Genomic DNA, 14,929 nt, shown 5'->3' on the forward strand with positions numbered 1-14,929 from the left:
CTTATTAGTTCTCGGAGTTGATCACAATTTGTGGGCTTCTGCTTGTCCACTCGCCTTTTGAGGAATTTCAGTGTAATGATCTTCGAGCCACTTCTTTATCACTCTTGCTTTGTGACATGGTGCTCCATCATGCTGGAAAATGCACGGATCATCACCAAATTGCTCATGGATCGTTGGAAGAAGTTGCTCTTGCAGGACGTTTTGATACCATTCTTTATTCCTGGCAGTGTTTTTGGGCAGAGTTATGAGAGAGCCCACTCCCTTGGTTGAAAAGCAACCACACACATGTATGGTCTCAGGATGCTTCACTGTTGGCACAACACAGGACTCATGGTAGCGTTCACCTTTTTCTCCAAAGAATCGATTTTCCAGATGTCCCAAACAGTGGGAAGGGAGCTTCATCAGAGAAAATAACTGCACCAGTCTTCTGCTGTCCAATCCTTGTACTTCCTGCAGAATTTCAGTCTGTCCTTGACATTTTTCTTGGAGAGGAGTGGCTTTTTTGCTGCCCTTCTTGACACCAGGCCGTTGTCCAAAAGTCTTGGCCTCACTGTGCGTGCAGATGCTCTCACACCAACCTGCTGCCATTCCTGAGCAAGCTCTGCACTGCTGGTGACACGATTCCGTAGCTGACTCCTCAGGAGGAGACGGTCCTGGCGCTTGCTGGACACTCTGGGATGTCCTGAAGACTTACCTTGAAGTTCTTGATGATCCGGTAAACGGTTCTTTCAGGTGCAATGTTCTTTGTTGCAATTTCCTTGCATGTGAGGCCATTTTGATGCACCGCGATGATGGCTGCACGTGTTTTTTTGTAGGTAACCATTGTTAACAAGAACACAATGATTGGAAGCGCTTCTTCCCTCCTTTTATAGCAATCAGTCTGCTCTTACAATCTAATTAGTATGATAGTGATTTCACCTGACTAGTACTCATTCACACTTTTACGTTTGCTGCTGATATGATTAGTCAATTAATGTTAGCTGGTCATTTTGTTTCAGGATCAAAAACAGTGAAATTTGTTTTGGTTTTTTTTGTGTGAAAAGTTCATTTTTTGGCCAATAAAGCTTTTAGCAATTATTTAAAATGCATCTGATCACTCTACACAATAATCTAGAAACAATGTGAATGAACACCACAACAGCTTAAGGCAGCAAATTTTGCAAAACACAAAATGTATGTCACTGCCATATCTTTTGGCCATGACTGTCACTGTAGCATTTCAGAAAGTGGAATCTACAGAGAACAGTCAAAGCAGAGCAAAAAGGACTGTAGAGAGTATGTCAATTAGAAAACAAAGCCAAAACCGGTACATTTTAGCCAATGTCACAAAAAAAAGAAAGAAAAAGAGGACATATCAGCACATATGCAACTTCTTTAGACTTTACACATTTGTGTTTAATAATTTTCTATTTTAACTTTGAGTTTGAAGATTTTAATAATAACATCCCCATAATAAGAACATCTCTGCAGTCAACATTAAAATAGGTACAAAATACTATATCAAACAAAGATGTATCATTTTAAACAAATAGCATAAGCTACTTTTTCAAGCAAAATGTTCTTTAAAAAGTAGCTTTGAAGTATGAACTATCTTCATGCATCCAATAAAAACCACTTCCATGCCTGTTAATTAAAATTCATTGCAAAACTGATGCAAAAATGGAAGTTAAAGTTCTAGCATCTAGTTTGCAGATGTCACTTGTCATACAATTAAACTGGGACATTTAAATTGTGGCAAAAGTGTCCAAATACTTTTTGAGGCCACTGCACATTCACATGCCTGGTCTAAAAAAAATAGTGTTAATTAGTTGGCTGGATCCAACTTAATTTGGGTCCGATTGTTCCATCGGAAATTCCCCTTTAAAGTAATTTGGGAAGCCCTGCTGGCAACATTCCTCTCTCAATAACAAGGAATGCATGTCCATGCACTGAAAAGATCATTTGAAGATGATCTTTGCTCATTTGCAATGCCAGCATGCTATATGTACGGTTGTAACTTATGTTCTTCACATCTCTAAATAGGCCCCATTAGTGGAAATTTGCCTTTAAGGACACATGTCTCCTAAAATCTGGGTCAGTTTTTGAGGCTGGTATTGGTTAAGGCCCATGTAGTGTAGAAGTCTTGCTCAGACACATCTTCCTGACTCATCAGAGCAAAGAAAGAGCGGCCTTCAATGTTTGGCTGTTGGCATTCAATTGCTTATACAAATGAGGGTAAACATTTCGTGAGTAAACAGCAGCTGGTTTTGTCATTGAATTCTTTTTATGTGTGTACTTTTCCAGTGGTTAATGCACACCACAAAGCTAGTCCGCAAACATTCGTTCTGGCAGTTTTGCATTCAAAGCTGATCGATGCCAGTTCAAAGACATACAAGGAGTCTTGGCATCCTTCGGGGTGTTTAGGAGACAAAGTCTGGCAGACATGCAGTCGTCATTCATCCTGAGTTGTTTCAGCACATATTTGAAAGGGTTTGGTCTTGTCTTCCAAGAAAGCAGTCTTGCTGAGTTTTTCCATGATGGGGCAAGACACCAAAATTGGGTCAGACTCCTTATTGCAAAGTCTGTCATTCAGAAATTATGTGAAAAAGTGATAAATGGATGATTTAGAGCTATGTTTTTGAAATGTCACAATTAATTTATGAATATGTCCCTTTGTGGGAAATGCACGGCAATATTTTATTTGGAATCTTCAGGACACTGTGTTCTTGCATTCACATCTACTGTATTATAGTGATGCCTACCTTGCCATTAGAGTTGTGGAAGTGATGCTAAAAGCTAAGATTTGGCAAAAACTTTGACCCACTCCAGGGTAACTGTGACTTTGGAAACACCAGCCCAATGGGATCTGATTTACGGTTGCTGAGAAACAGGAAGAGCTAGTTGAAGATTCCTGCTCTTTCTGGCAGAACATGGGAGTTTTAAAGGGCTCAGCTGGGATTGATTTTCTCTAGATGGAAGTTTTGCTCACAATAAACACATATCCATATCATGTGTCCTTTCAGTCAACAACCTTTTCAAAACAACGGAATTATTTACAGAAGAGTTGTCTCATCCAATATTGTGTTTACGGATGTTGTTTGAATCAGGATAGTTGCATAGTTGTTTTTTCGTATTTTAACCAATTTATCCATTGAGGCCATGCTAAAATGACAGTCACCCTAAGACGGCGAGAATGCCATTAGAATATGCATGGTTTTCCTATCATCTTTATGGGTGTGCTGAGAGGGCATCTTCAACATTGAAAATAATTACATCCCCAGGATGCCTTTAGACAGCATACACTGAAGACTTAAAGGAATTGTTTACCCAAAAATGAGAATTCTGCTATTATTTACTCACCCTCATGTTGTTCCAAACCCGTAAGATCTTCTGTCATTTTTGGAACACAAATTAAGATGTTTCTGATCAAATACGAGAGCTTCTGGACCCTTCATAGAGACAGCAACGCAACTACTACATTCAAGTCCCAGAAAGGTAGTAAAGACATCGTTAAAATAGTCCATGTGACATCAAGTTTCAGCAAGAGACAGACACAAAACATCAGTTCAGATTGGACCTACATCGAGACTGAGTTGTCTGAAATCAGGCCAGTCATTTTGCCCTGTGGAAACGGTCCTGTAAAATCTGACTCATCAGTTGGGATAATTCATCTTTGTGGGTCTGGCAGGGGTTGTTTGTTTTCTTTTCTCAGAGAGCTTTCTAAATTCACTTCAGTGATCTACTTGTAAAGAGATTAGAGGGATTTAATGAAATAGTCGTCAAATCCGTTTCCACTCTTACAGACGACACAAGCTGATTAAATTGCCCTGTAGGACGATCAATGAACATTATGTTTTGGTTAGCTGACTGATGGGAAATGAAACTAAAAGAAAATAGGAAGCATCTAGACTCAGGATTAGAGGGTATGAGAAAGCGGTATTTGCTTGCCAAACACCTCAAATGGAATATTTGTATTTCAAGCTATATGTAGTGTCAGCTATTTAGAGTTGTAGGCCTACATATATAAAATGTTATATAAATATAAAATAAAAAGAATAAATTGTAAATAAATAAACATACTAATTAAATACTTTATAAATTCTATATAGATCAATATAAAAATAATATCAATATTTAATATAGAATATAATAAAAGAAATACAATACATTTAAATAATAATAAACTGGATGCCTCAAGCAGAATTGTAGCTATTATTATGGGAGTTAAAGAAAAAAAAAACATCTTAAGTTTTTTAGAATGGAATATTTTTATTGTTTATTCAAACAATATATTAGTGTCAAATTTTCTAGAGTTGGATGCTTATATAAAATTCTATATTCAAGAATGTATACTCTGTATATTTAATATGTATACATAAATACACACAGGTTTATATTTTACAAATATTTACATTTACAAAAAACATAAATAGTTTTTAGAATAGAGCATTTTTGTTTTTTTTATTCAAAATTTTTATTCAATATATTCATGTCAAACTATGTAGAGTTGTAGGCATATACTATATAAAATTCTTTAAAAAAATAAAAAAAAGGAATAAAGTACAATAAATGTAAAAAAAAAAAATTATAATACAATCATATTTAAATATTATGATTTAATATAATATGTATATATTTAAAATTATTTAAATAATTAAAAATAGGTGCGATTCTACTCTACTTCCAGTTTCACAAGGAGTCCTTGATCGTCATTTGCTGTCCCTCATCCCCTCATGTTTGTACGTGATCACCTGATCATCCTTCACCAGTTTGCACAGTTCAGCTCTTCCGCTGGTACAATCAGAACTAAATGTCAATGTCCTATACTTATTGAGTAACACTCAGCAAGGGGTAAATTGTCAGATTTCAAGCTGATGCAGAAATTAAACATCTCTACTTAGAGATGTTTAAAACCAATGAGGAGAAAAATCCTCATCATTAAAGACCAAAATCAAATGATTTGATGAATGTTGTTTTCTGTCCTTCACTGACCTATTTCTTATTGAAACAGGAAGTTAGAAGCATGAGCATTGTTACAAGACTATTGCATGTCGGTAATAAGTGGTATTTAAAATTTAGGAGGAAGGCACAATTTCACCATTATCTCTTTCTGTTTTATGCTGGTGCAATAACAAGAGCAAAAGATGACTCAAATGATGTCTTTCTAAGACAATTCGAACAGGTGCAGTGTCAGAGAAACTAGAGAAGGGATGGTCGGTACATATAACCAGTGTTGGGGAAAGTTACTTTTAAAAGTAATGCATTACAATATTGCATTACTCCATAAAAAAAGTAACTAATTACGCTACTTAGTTACTTTTTATGGAAAGTAATGCATTACGTATGTAATGAGTTACCCCCAACACTGCATATAACATATATTGTTTTACACACAAAAGCACATATAATTTGAAGACTAAATTTAGCAAGGCCAAAATTGGTGCAGGACGCAGCCTGCTGGCTTTAAGAACATGATTGTAGGCTGTCAGATGCAGTCAGAGGTTGTGGGAGTGAGTGAAGAAGTAGAACAGTAGCATGTTATCTTTAGCTAAGCATTGATTGTGCATCTGCAAACAAGACTGAATGGAATGCTCAGCTGGGATTACTCCCTCCACTCACTTTCAAAAATATGGGCTTGTTTTCTCGTATCTGTCCTCCTCTACCCTCTGTTAGGTTTTCAGTTAACCCTTAAGACCTTCTTTTGTCTTGTACATTTCATCGGGGCACATTTTTATTTGATTTTTAGTAATTAAAATGTAATACTATGAGATATCTTTTGTATGTTTTCTCATCCCACTTGTGTGTGTGTTGGATAGTTCCACATAAGAAAGAAAGTCATACAAATTTGGAAAAACTAATAATATGTAATAATATAATATAATACAATATAATACAATATAATATAATTAGTGCTGTCAAACAATTAATCACGATTAATCGCATCCAAAATAAAAGTTTGTGTTTACATTATATGTGTACTGTGTATATTTATAATGTATATATAAATACACACACATACAGTATATATTTTGGAAATATTTACATGTTTATACATTTATATATTCATATTCTTATATTTTATAAATTATATAAATATATTTAATATATAAACATAACATATGTTTCTTAAATGCATACATGCATGTGTTTGTATTTATATAAACAATAATAAATATACACAGCATACACACATAGTATGTAAACAAAAACTTTTATTATAGATGCGTTTAATCACGATTAATCGTTTGACAGCACTAAATATAATATAATATAATATAATATAATAGTTATTATTAGTTTTAACTCCAATGATTTAAAAAAGAAAGACAGAATTATACTACTGGTGTTCCCTAAAATAATAATAAAAAAAATATATATATATATATATATTTTGATTATTATAATCATTTTATTTTACACTAGTAATTAAAATACTGAAAATACAATTTCAGATTTATTTTGAATAATTATGCAGCCTCTTTATTCATTTTAATTTCTGTAGCACAGTGCAGGACGAGTTACATGAAAAAGGTTTAGCACTTTATCTTAGGGCTTTGTTCAAAACACTAAGCCAAAGTATAAGCAATAGTAATAGTAATGCTTAACTTAGCACACAGATAACATGTTTGCCAAATGTCATTCCAGCTTTTCTGAAAATCTTCTTTACCCTTAATAAGAATACCATAATTTCTATTCCAGCATCTGGAATTATCTTTAGGCTACAAGCTGACAGCTGTACATACCAGTGTACACGCAGATAGATAGCAGTATGTGATGAGGCGTTAGAAGGACATCCCGTAAAAATAATACTTTTAATACAGTCAGTAATTTATTTTTATTCCTTTTTTTTTTTCAGATTACACATCTGAAAGGTTTTGTGAGCTTCAACAGATATGTTTTCCATCCGGGCCCAGCTTGATGATATGAGCAGCCACTTCTGTTTCTCGCTGCACTTTTGTCTTCATTTCCTCCCTCTTTTCCTGTTGCCAGAAGGGGAATGGTGTTGAAATCTCAAGACTGATTTATATAAAGGCATGTTCACACTTGGCAGGTTTGGTCCGATTCAAAAGATTCTTCTGTTTGTGTGGTTCAGTTGAATAAGTGTGAACGCTGCCATCCTAACCTTGGTGCACACCAAACATGGAAAGAATGAAAAAGTCTGATGGAGTAGTTGAAAGAAGAATTCATAAATGTCCCCCCCCCCCATTCCCTGTTTTCTATTGAGAAGTCAGAAAATATCACATTACTGAAGTCATAAAGTATTCATCTGGTTATCTCTAATGCTCACTTGTTCTTGTCCTAGGTCGTTATATATGACATTATGATGCCTTACAGTCACTCTAAAACCAGTTTCACAAGAAAGTACCTTTATACAAAAACTATGATGACTAGCAGAGTAGAAAGCAACATAGACTCACTGGAAAATCTGCCTTTACCTACATTCCTGCAAATCTCTAAAAACATGTACATACAATTCACTGCACCTGAGCAAACTAATCAATATCTTCAGGATCATTAGAAAACCACAGGTAGGTGAGTTTGATCAGGGTTGGAGCTAAACTCTGCAGCGCATTGGCCCTCCAGGGCAAGATTTGAGGAACCCTGCTGTAGAGCATGAACATTTTAGTTCATTCACCATTTAATTTCCAAACTAATGAGATATGTACAACAACCAATGTGATAAAACTCTAGCACTTTTAGCACCACTCACTGGACGTTTCACTTTGAATGTGTTGTGAAACATGCAAGAAGCAAAGTAATATAATTTTGGCACAACATACACTTTTTCTAATGAGCCTGGGTTGGTAGTGAGGCAACAAGGCAACTGCCTTTAGCCGACCCAGCCAATGGGCCCTATTTTAACGATCTAAGCGCATGGTCTAAATACATTAACATTGTCATGTACATTACCATGCCAATCACTCCGAGAGTTGCCATGACAGAAATGTATGTATTGCCACGGTTGGTCAAATAATTAGCCAATTTCATTTGCAATTACTGCAAATAGGTAATTCTGATACATGCAATGACCGTCCATTGACATGTAGGCATATTTATCTTTACACAATAATAATCTTTTACGTTGTAATCCTTTCATTTTTAATATTTGGAATGTTTGTGTTCTGCTGCGCATCCCCGTGTGTAAAAAGCAGAGTGTACGTGCGTTGTGCACCCGCCTATAAGCGTATATTACTAACGCGTCCTTTAAATAAATAAATGTAAAAAATACTGCGGCATTGACTTTAGACCTAGTCAATGGTGCAATCGTTTTCAACTGCCTTAAAATAGCAACGCGCCAACAATGCTCCTGAACACACCTCGTTTTCAGACCAGCACGCCCATGGGCAATCAGATGGGCGCAAGTGCATTTTCTATTTAAACAATGTGGCGCTGGATGTGAAAATGATAACTGCGTTGGGCTGAAACTAGCAAAAAAAAACTTGCGCTGCGCCTGGCGTCGCATTGCGCCGGGTGCATGATAGGGCCCAATGTCATCAAAAACCTAAAACTGGAATCAGGTGCATCAAAAGACATGCAAATGATTAGAAGATAATTAGGTAGTAACATGGAGGACACATCCTCATGTAAACATCAGAAAGCTATGGTCTGCTTTAGTCTGAGCAGCTGCGGTGTGCGGCTTTCTCATGTGGCTCTTTGAGGCCTTTCATTATCTGCAAAATCATCTATGAACGCTAAATATTTCAAACCACTGTACAGGGCAAGACATCCCATCAAATTCAGCACATAGAGATAAAGGTAGAGCTGTTTAGCCACAATGTCAGACTTCATGTTTGGAAAACCAACTACTGAGAAGAAGAACCTCATACCAGCTGTGTAAGTATGGTGTTGAAAGCTTTGTGGGTGTGTTTTTCTGTCTTACGGTCAGTTCAGCTTGCCATACCAGAGAGCACTTGAGGAAAATACACTTACTACACTTACAAGACATTATTCCTCCCAACCCAAGAATCTCCTTACATCAAAAATCTCAGCTGTGAGATTAGCACAGCAATGAGATTAAATGGATATCAAATAGACTTTTGCTTAGATCCCAGTAATTTCACATCTGTATTTATTCATTTCTTTGTTTATTTATTTATTTAATGTTACTTTACTTTACGTTACTTTATAGAAATAGTTCACCCAATCAAAATTTGCTGAAAATGTATTCACTGTCAGGCCATCCAAATGTTTTTGAGTTTGTTTCTTTATCTTGGATGGCCTGCTAATGAGTACATTTTAGTTTTTGTGTAAACTATTACTTTAATTAATGGTTGTTAAAATATTTAACATTTTTAAATAATTGTATTTATTTGACCAAATAAATACCATAATAATGATATACTGAAGAACTTATTTTCATTAGACATACTTGCTTTTTTACAAAATCTTTAGGCCTTAATTCTGTTTTTAAAGTATAATTTGAATCAAAGGACGGATTATGGCTTGAGACAATGGTGCCAAAATCTTATGCTGTATTTGATTTCATATTGCAGATGAAACTCCCAGTGCTGTTGTTGGGCCGGTCAGCTGATCTGAGACCAGGCGAGTTTGTGGTTGCTATCGGAAGTCCGTTCTCCCTTCAAAACACAGTGACCACAGGCATCGTCAGCACCACCCAGAGAGGGGGCAAAGAGCTGGGCCTGCGAAACTCTGACATGGACTACATCCAGACAGATGCCATCATCAATGTGAGCCCAAACAAAGTTAATCATACACTGCCTACAAACAGTTTGTTGGCCAAGTGGGTCAGTGACATGATGCTTAGTTTCATTTGTATGTATTAACAAAACAAAAAAGATACTAGACTGTAACTTAAATACACATCTTCAGTAATGAACATGCATAGTGAAGACAAAATATGAAAAGAATTAAAATTTTAAGTAGTTTAGCATAATCTTATTGTTTCCTCTAATCATGATATTTCCATTCTTATGTTATAACTAACCATGATTTATCCCATAAAAAAATGAGTTTTTAAATATAAATTAATATATTTAGGTTGATTCAATGATGGTAAATAATACTTGACTTGAATTTGAAAGTTGCCATTTTTCAATGTTCACTTTAAAAGAGCTATTTCTACCATGATTTAGATTTAGACTATAAAATAATGTGCGTGTGTGTGTGTTGGTAACCTAAAAATAGTCAAATCTAATTCAAGTCAAAAATAAAATAATTTAAAAGATTAAACCATGATATAAATAGCTATTTTACAGTGCACAAATATAATATAGTGATATTTAGCATATTTACATTTTAAGTTTGGAATCATTAAGATTTTTTTTTTTTAAAGGAGTCTCTTATGCTTACTAAGGTGGCATTCATTTGATCAAAAACACAGTAAAAACAGTTAATAATGTAAAATCTTATTACTTGTAAAATACATGTTTTCTATTCTATTCTATATGAGAGCTCCTTATTATCAAGAGAAAAAAAATGAATCACTCATTTTCATAAACCCAAACTCTTTCTGTGTTTCAGTACGGTAATTCAGGAGGGCCCCTGGTGAACCTGGTAAGACTTTTGCTTTTTGTTATTATGTCCTTCTCATATGTAAATAATGAAACAGCTTGAGTCTTATTTTTTAGTGAATTATCAAGTGTAACAGAATGCAGCCAGGGTTGATCATGTTTATAGCATGTTTTTATGAGCCTAGAAACATATGTTGGCAGAAGGGCTCTGTGTTGAGTCAGCCGTGACCATAAACACGTGTGCATGCATAATGATCAATGGCGGAAACGTCCCATTGTGACAGGAAGACATCTGTGCATGCAGATGTGCGGTGTGTTTGTGTGAGTTCACATTTACATTTGTGTCTTGATTCTTGTGTCTGTTGCTGTAGGATGGTGAAGTGATAGGAATCAACACCCTGAAGGTGACAGCAGGAATATCCTTCGCAATTCCTTCTGACAAGATCCGACAGTTCCTGGCCGAGTCTCATGACAGACAGTCTAAAGGTCAGGAGCAAAACTATGGATCAAATGTGCTAAATCTAAAACATTTACTCTGTTTGAACAACATTTCCAATCAAAAGTTCAGAAAAGTATCAATCAATAATATCTCATGTTTGTTTTCAGGAAAAACAGCCACAAAAAAGAAGTATATCGGTGTAAGAATGATGACATTAACCCCAATGTAAGTCACAAATGCAGTGCATGTGCTTTCTGAATACTGTTGTGCATTTGTGATTATGGAAAGACATTTAAATCAGTTAAATCAGCCATCTAAACAAATATTTTCAATTTCTATTTTCCATTATACATATACATAGCAGAAGCTGGATACCAGAAAACATGATATTTATGTCTGTACTGTATGTGTCACTCACAGACTTGCTAAAGAGCTAAAGGAAGAACAGAGTGATTTCCCAGATGTCACCTCTGGAGCGTATGTCATTGAAGTTATCCCCAAAACACCGGCTGAAGTGTAAGTACCCCATCGCATGTAGCCAGGGGCGTAGATTATGCGGGGGACGTGGGGGACGCGGGGGACGCGGGGGACGTGTCCCCCCCACTTTTAATATCACGTAGCCACTAGTTTTCTACAATACACCAAGCATATTCAACAAGGAAAAGTGGAGTTACATGCAAGAATGAAGTCAGGTGGTTGGAGGGATTGAAAAATTAATGGGATTTGTATTTTTTTTTTTCTTGAATTTTGTGCACTCAAACCAGATCACAATAAGAAGTGCACTGATTTTTTTGCCATTTTATGCTGTCCAGCAGTTTCATATGTGATGCTGTATTTACCATATAGATGCTCTATTTGAATCCATAATGGTTTAAATGAACAGTTTCCAAAATGGTCCTCTTCCTGCTGAGGCAGCAGTGTTTTCTCTTTTTTTTAATTTCACTTAGAAGTTAAACGTTTTTGTAACTAAAATGAACTTTTGGGATTTCATTGTGTGTGGGTGAACTTTGAATCACAAGTAGTCCACACAATTTTAGCTTATATGAGATGATGTGAACAGTACATAAGTGGCCACTTCCTCTCATTGTGGGTAGCCAATTTAGTATACGAGTACAACACATAGGAACAGTTTCTAGAACAGGCTAGAATCTTAAGAAAATTACCTTGAATTACAGCATAATCAGTTACATGTAACTATTGTCAAATTCAAGTAGAGCTGACTCTCATGGGAAATGGTGCCGTACGTATATATGAACATTTCTGAAACTATATCTTGGGCATTATCCATAGTTTCAGGCTTTCCAAAAAAAAAAAAAAAAAAAAAAAAACCCTCTCTTACAAATAAAGGTTCCAAAAGGGGGTTTTCGCAGTGATTTTTCAGTAAAAAAAAAAAATCAGTAAAGAAACAGATGTCAGAAATATCAAACCATTTTTAGATAAAAAAAACAAATCAAAACAAAAATAAAATAGCAGGTTTGAACAGAAAATAGAGGGGTAAAAAATCAGATTGCCAAAAGCATGAAGTATTTTATGAATTATTTTTCAAATATTTTAGAGTTTAATATTACCCCTTAACTGTCACCGTCCCACCTGTGGGACGCTTGGCGCTCTTTTTTGTTATGGCTTAATTTTATACCAATTTTAGAGTAAAACCTGTTATGTAAATAAAATAAAATAAAATTAATATAGTGCATTTTATTTACAGTACATTTAAACTTCTATAACTTTTTGATACTTTAATTTTTTGAAAAAATTCCTTTTGCAATTTTTGCAATAATCTACTGATTTTCTTCTTTAAAAACAGACCAACCTTAGGTCTGTATTCCAAAGTGTTAATAAATTACAACAATTTAAGTTTGGATAGTGAGAGAAGCATTTAAAATATATCTTTTATTAAATATTATTATAGAAAAATCAAACCATTTTTAAATGAGAAATGTCAAGGCATAAGATTGAACAGAAAGTGCAGGGATGATTAGAATGAATATTTACACAAAACCATATCAGTACTAAGCCATCACACCTAAGCACTTAATGAGAATGAGCCAAATATATTCTGAAACAGAGGAGAAATTTGTTTCTCACTAAACAATCAAGCTTAAAGCGGTCATGAACTGCCACTTTTTTTTTATTTTGTACTGTTCTCTGAGGTCCACTTATAATGTTATCAAGATTTTTACATCACAAAACCATCATAATTAAGAAGTAATAGGCTATTGTCTGTCCTGTTTTTCACCCCCCTCATCTGAACGCTCCGTTTGAATAGGCATGGCGGATTGTAGACTCGGAAGTAAACGCTCACTGAAGTAAACGCTCAAGGCAATGCAAAGACTGTTTTTCCACAACTTGGTACTGCACAGCATCTTGTTGCCATCTTTGTCGTTTGGTTTCTGCGCAGACCTGCGTGTTCACCTCTCTCGTAAACGCTACATGCACGAATCGATGGGCGGGGCTAAATAGGCAGCGATGTAGAAGCAGGCGTTGATCATCTTCTGTGAAGGCGGTGTTTAGCCACACTATTACATCATAGAGTTGTCCATTCCACAAGCTGTCGTTTTGGCAGACCGGCTTCAATATAAGCTGTTTTTAGACTAATGAGAAAGTTTTGAGTTCTGAAACTTGCAAGATGTTTTTATAGTACAATGGCCTCTTATATTTCAAAAGATCAAGAGAATTTTGATTTCTCAGTTCATGATCCCTTTAAAGTTAGCTTAGACATAATGACATGCACCTCCTAATAAAACCTAATACTGTTTTGTAATGAGAATCCAATGATGTGAAGCCAATTAAAGCACAGTTAGAACAATAAGGGCAGTTCTGACTTAAAATTAGGTCAGTTTTAACTGCTTCCTGTTTTGTTTGCCAGTGGCGGTCTGAAGGAGAGTGACGTCATAATCAGCATTAACGGTCAGAGGATCACGTCAGCCAGTGATGTCAGCACGGCTATCAAGAAAGACGACAGTCTGAGAACAGTGGTACGACGCGGCAATGAAGACGTCATCCTCACAATCATTCCTGAGGAGATTGACCCTTGACCTCCCTCATGCTCACCTATGAGCTGGTTCTCAGACTTTTACTGAGTGTGTGTCCGGAGCCACACTCCTTCTAGAAACCATAGTGAACACTTTCCAGTCCAACCATCATCCAGCCTGAATATTGTTCTCAGCTTAGTGAACTAGCCAGCACTAGATTCTCATATCTATTTACAAAGGGCTCATTCTAACATGGCATACTAGTGAATAAACAGGAAATGTCCTTTCTCACTTTTTCTCCCCATATCTTCCAAGTCATTTTCTGTTTATTCACTAGTATGCCATGTTAGAATGAGCCCTTTGTAAATAGATATGAGAATCTAGTGCTGGCTAGTTCACTAACACTCCTAAATGTATATAACTATGCTGTTCCAAAACCTAGTAAGCTGCCTAAGCTTGTGATGAGCAGAATGATTCCATTCAAGATGGTGAATGAAGCAGGTAAATGTTGATTATAATCGTATGTTTTATTCATTACTGAAAAGTATCTACTAAACTAATTCGATGTAATTAAAAATAATTGTTTTACCCATTTTTATGTGTGCAATTTATTTGTATGCCTCCCTTACGAAAATTAACCATGGTTTTATTATATTAAAAGTGTAGTAACCATGTTTTTTTGGCAGACTGATTACCATTTGTATAACCATAGTTTTACTACAAATACCATGGTTAAATTATGGTTAGTGTAGCAAAACCATGGTTAATTTGTGGTTACCATGGTAACCGTGTATTTTTTTTTTTTAATTTGTAGTAAAACCATGGTTAATTTTCGTAAGAATTCATCTTATAGCACATTTATATGGTGTAGATGTTTTTTTGATGTGTAGTACTTTTCATCTGGTTTCATCTGCAATACGTCTGTCTCTAAAATGTTTCCTGTCAGATGTTAAAAATGACATGTAGAAAATGTCTTGAAGATGTTTATGGTTTAGAATGTATGAAAACAGGTGTGTGCTATCTGGGTAGAGTATCATGCTGTTAGATTAGCAACATGCTAATGGCTA

General features: G+C 35.4%; 1 protein-coding gene across 1 annotated transcript in view; it reads left to right on the plus strand.

Annotated features, from left to right (window-relative positions):
• LOC107716482 (serine protease HTRA1B-like) overlaps window positions 1–14,542 on the plus strand; it is a 28,178-nt gene extending 13,636 nt beyond the window's left edge. Inside the window, exons 2-7 of the mRNA XM_016522953.1 lie at window positions 9,474–9,668; window positions 10,462–10,494; window positions 10,823–10,937; window positions 11,058–11,115; window positions 11,311–11,406; window positions 13,757–14,542. Of these exons, the coding sequence (XP_016378439.1) occupies window positions 9,474–9,668; window positions 10,462–10,494; window positions 10,823–10,937; window positions 11,058–11,115; window positions 11,311–11,406; window positions 13,757–13,925 (666 nt within the window). The 3' untranslated portion in view covers window positions 13,926–14,542. The remainder of the gene's footprint in view (window positions 1–9,473; window positions 9,669–10,461; window positions 10,495–10,822; window positions 10,938–11,057; window positions 11,116–11,310; window positions 11,407–13,756) is intronic.
• The last annotated feature ends 387 nt before the right edge of the window (window positions 14,543–14,929 follow it).

The sequence above is a fragment of the Sinocyclocheilus rhinocerous genome, unplaced genomic scaffold, assembly GCF_001515625.1.
Source record: "Sinocyclocheilus rhinocerous isolate Xijiao unplaced genomic scaffold, SAMN03320098_v1.1 scaffold419, whole genome shotgun sequence".
NCBI lineage: Eukaryota > Metazoa > Chordata > Actinopteri > Cypriniformes > Cyprinidae > Sinocyclocheilus > Sinocyclocheilus rhinocerous.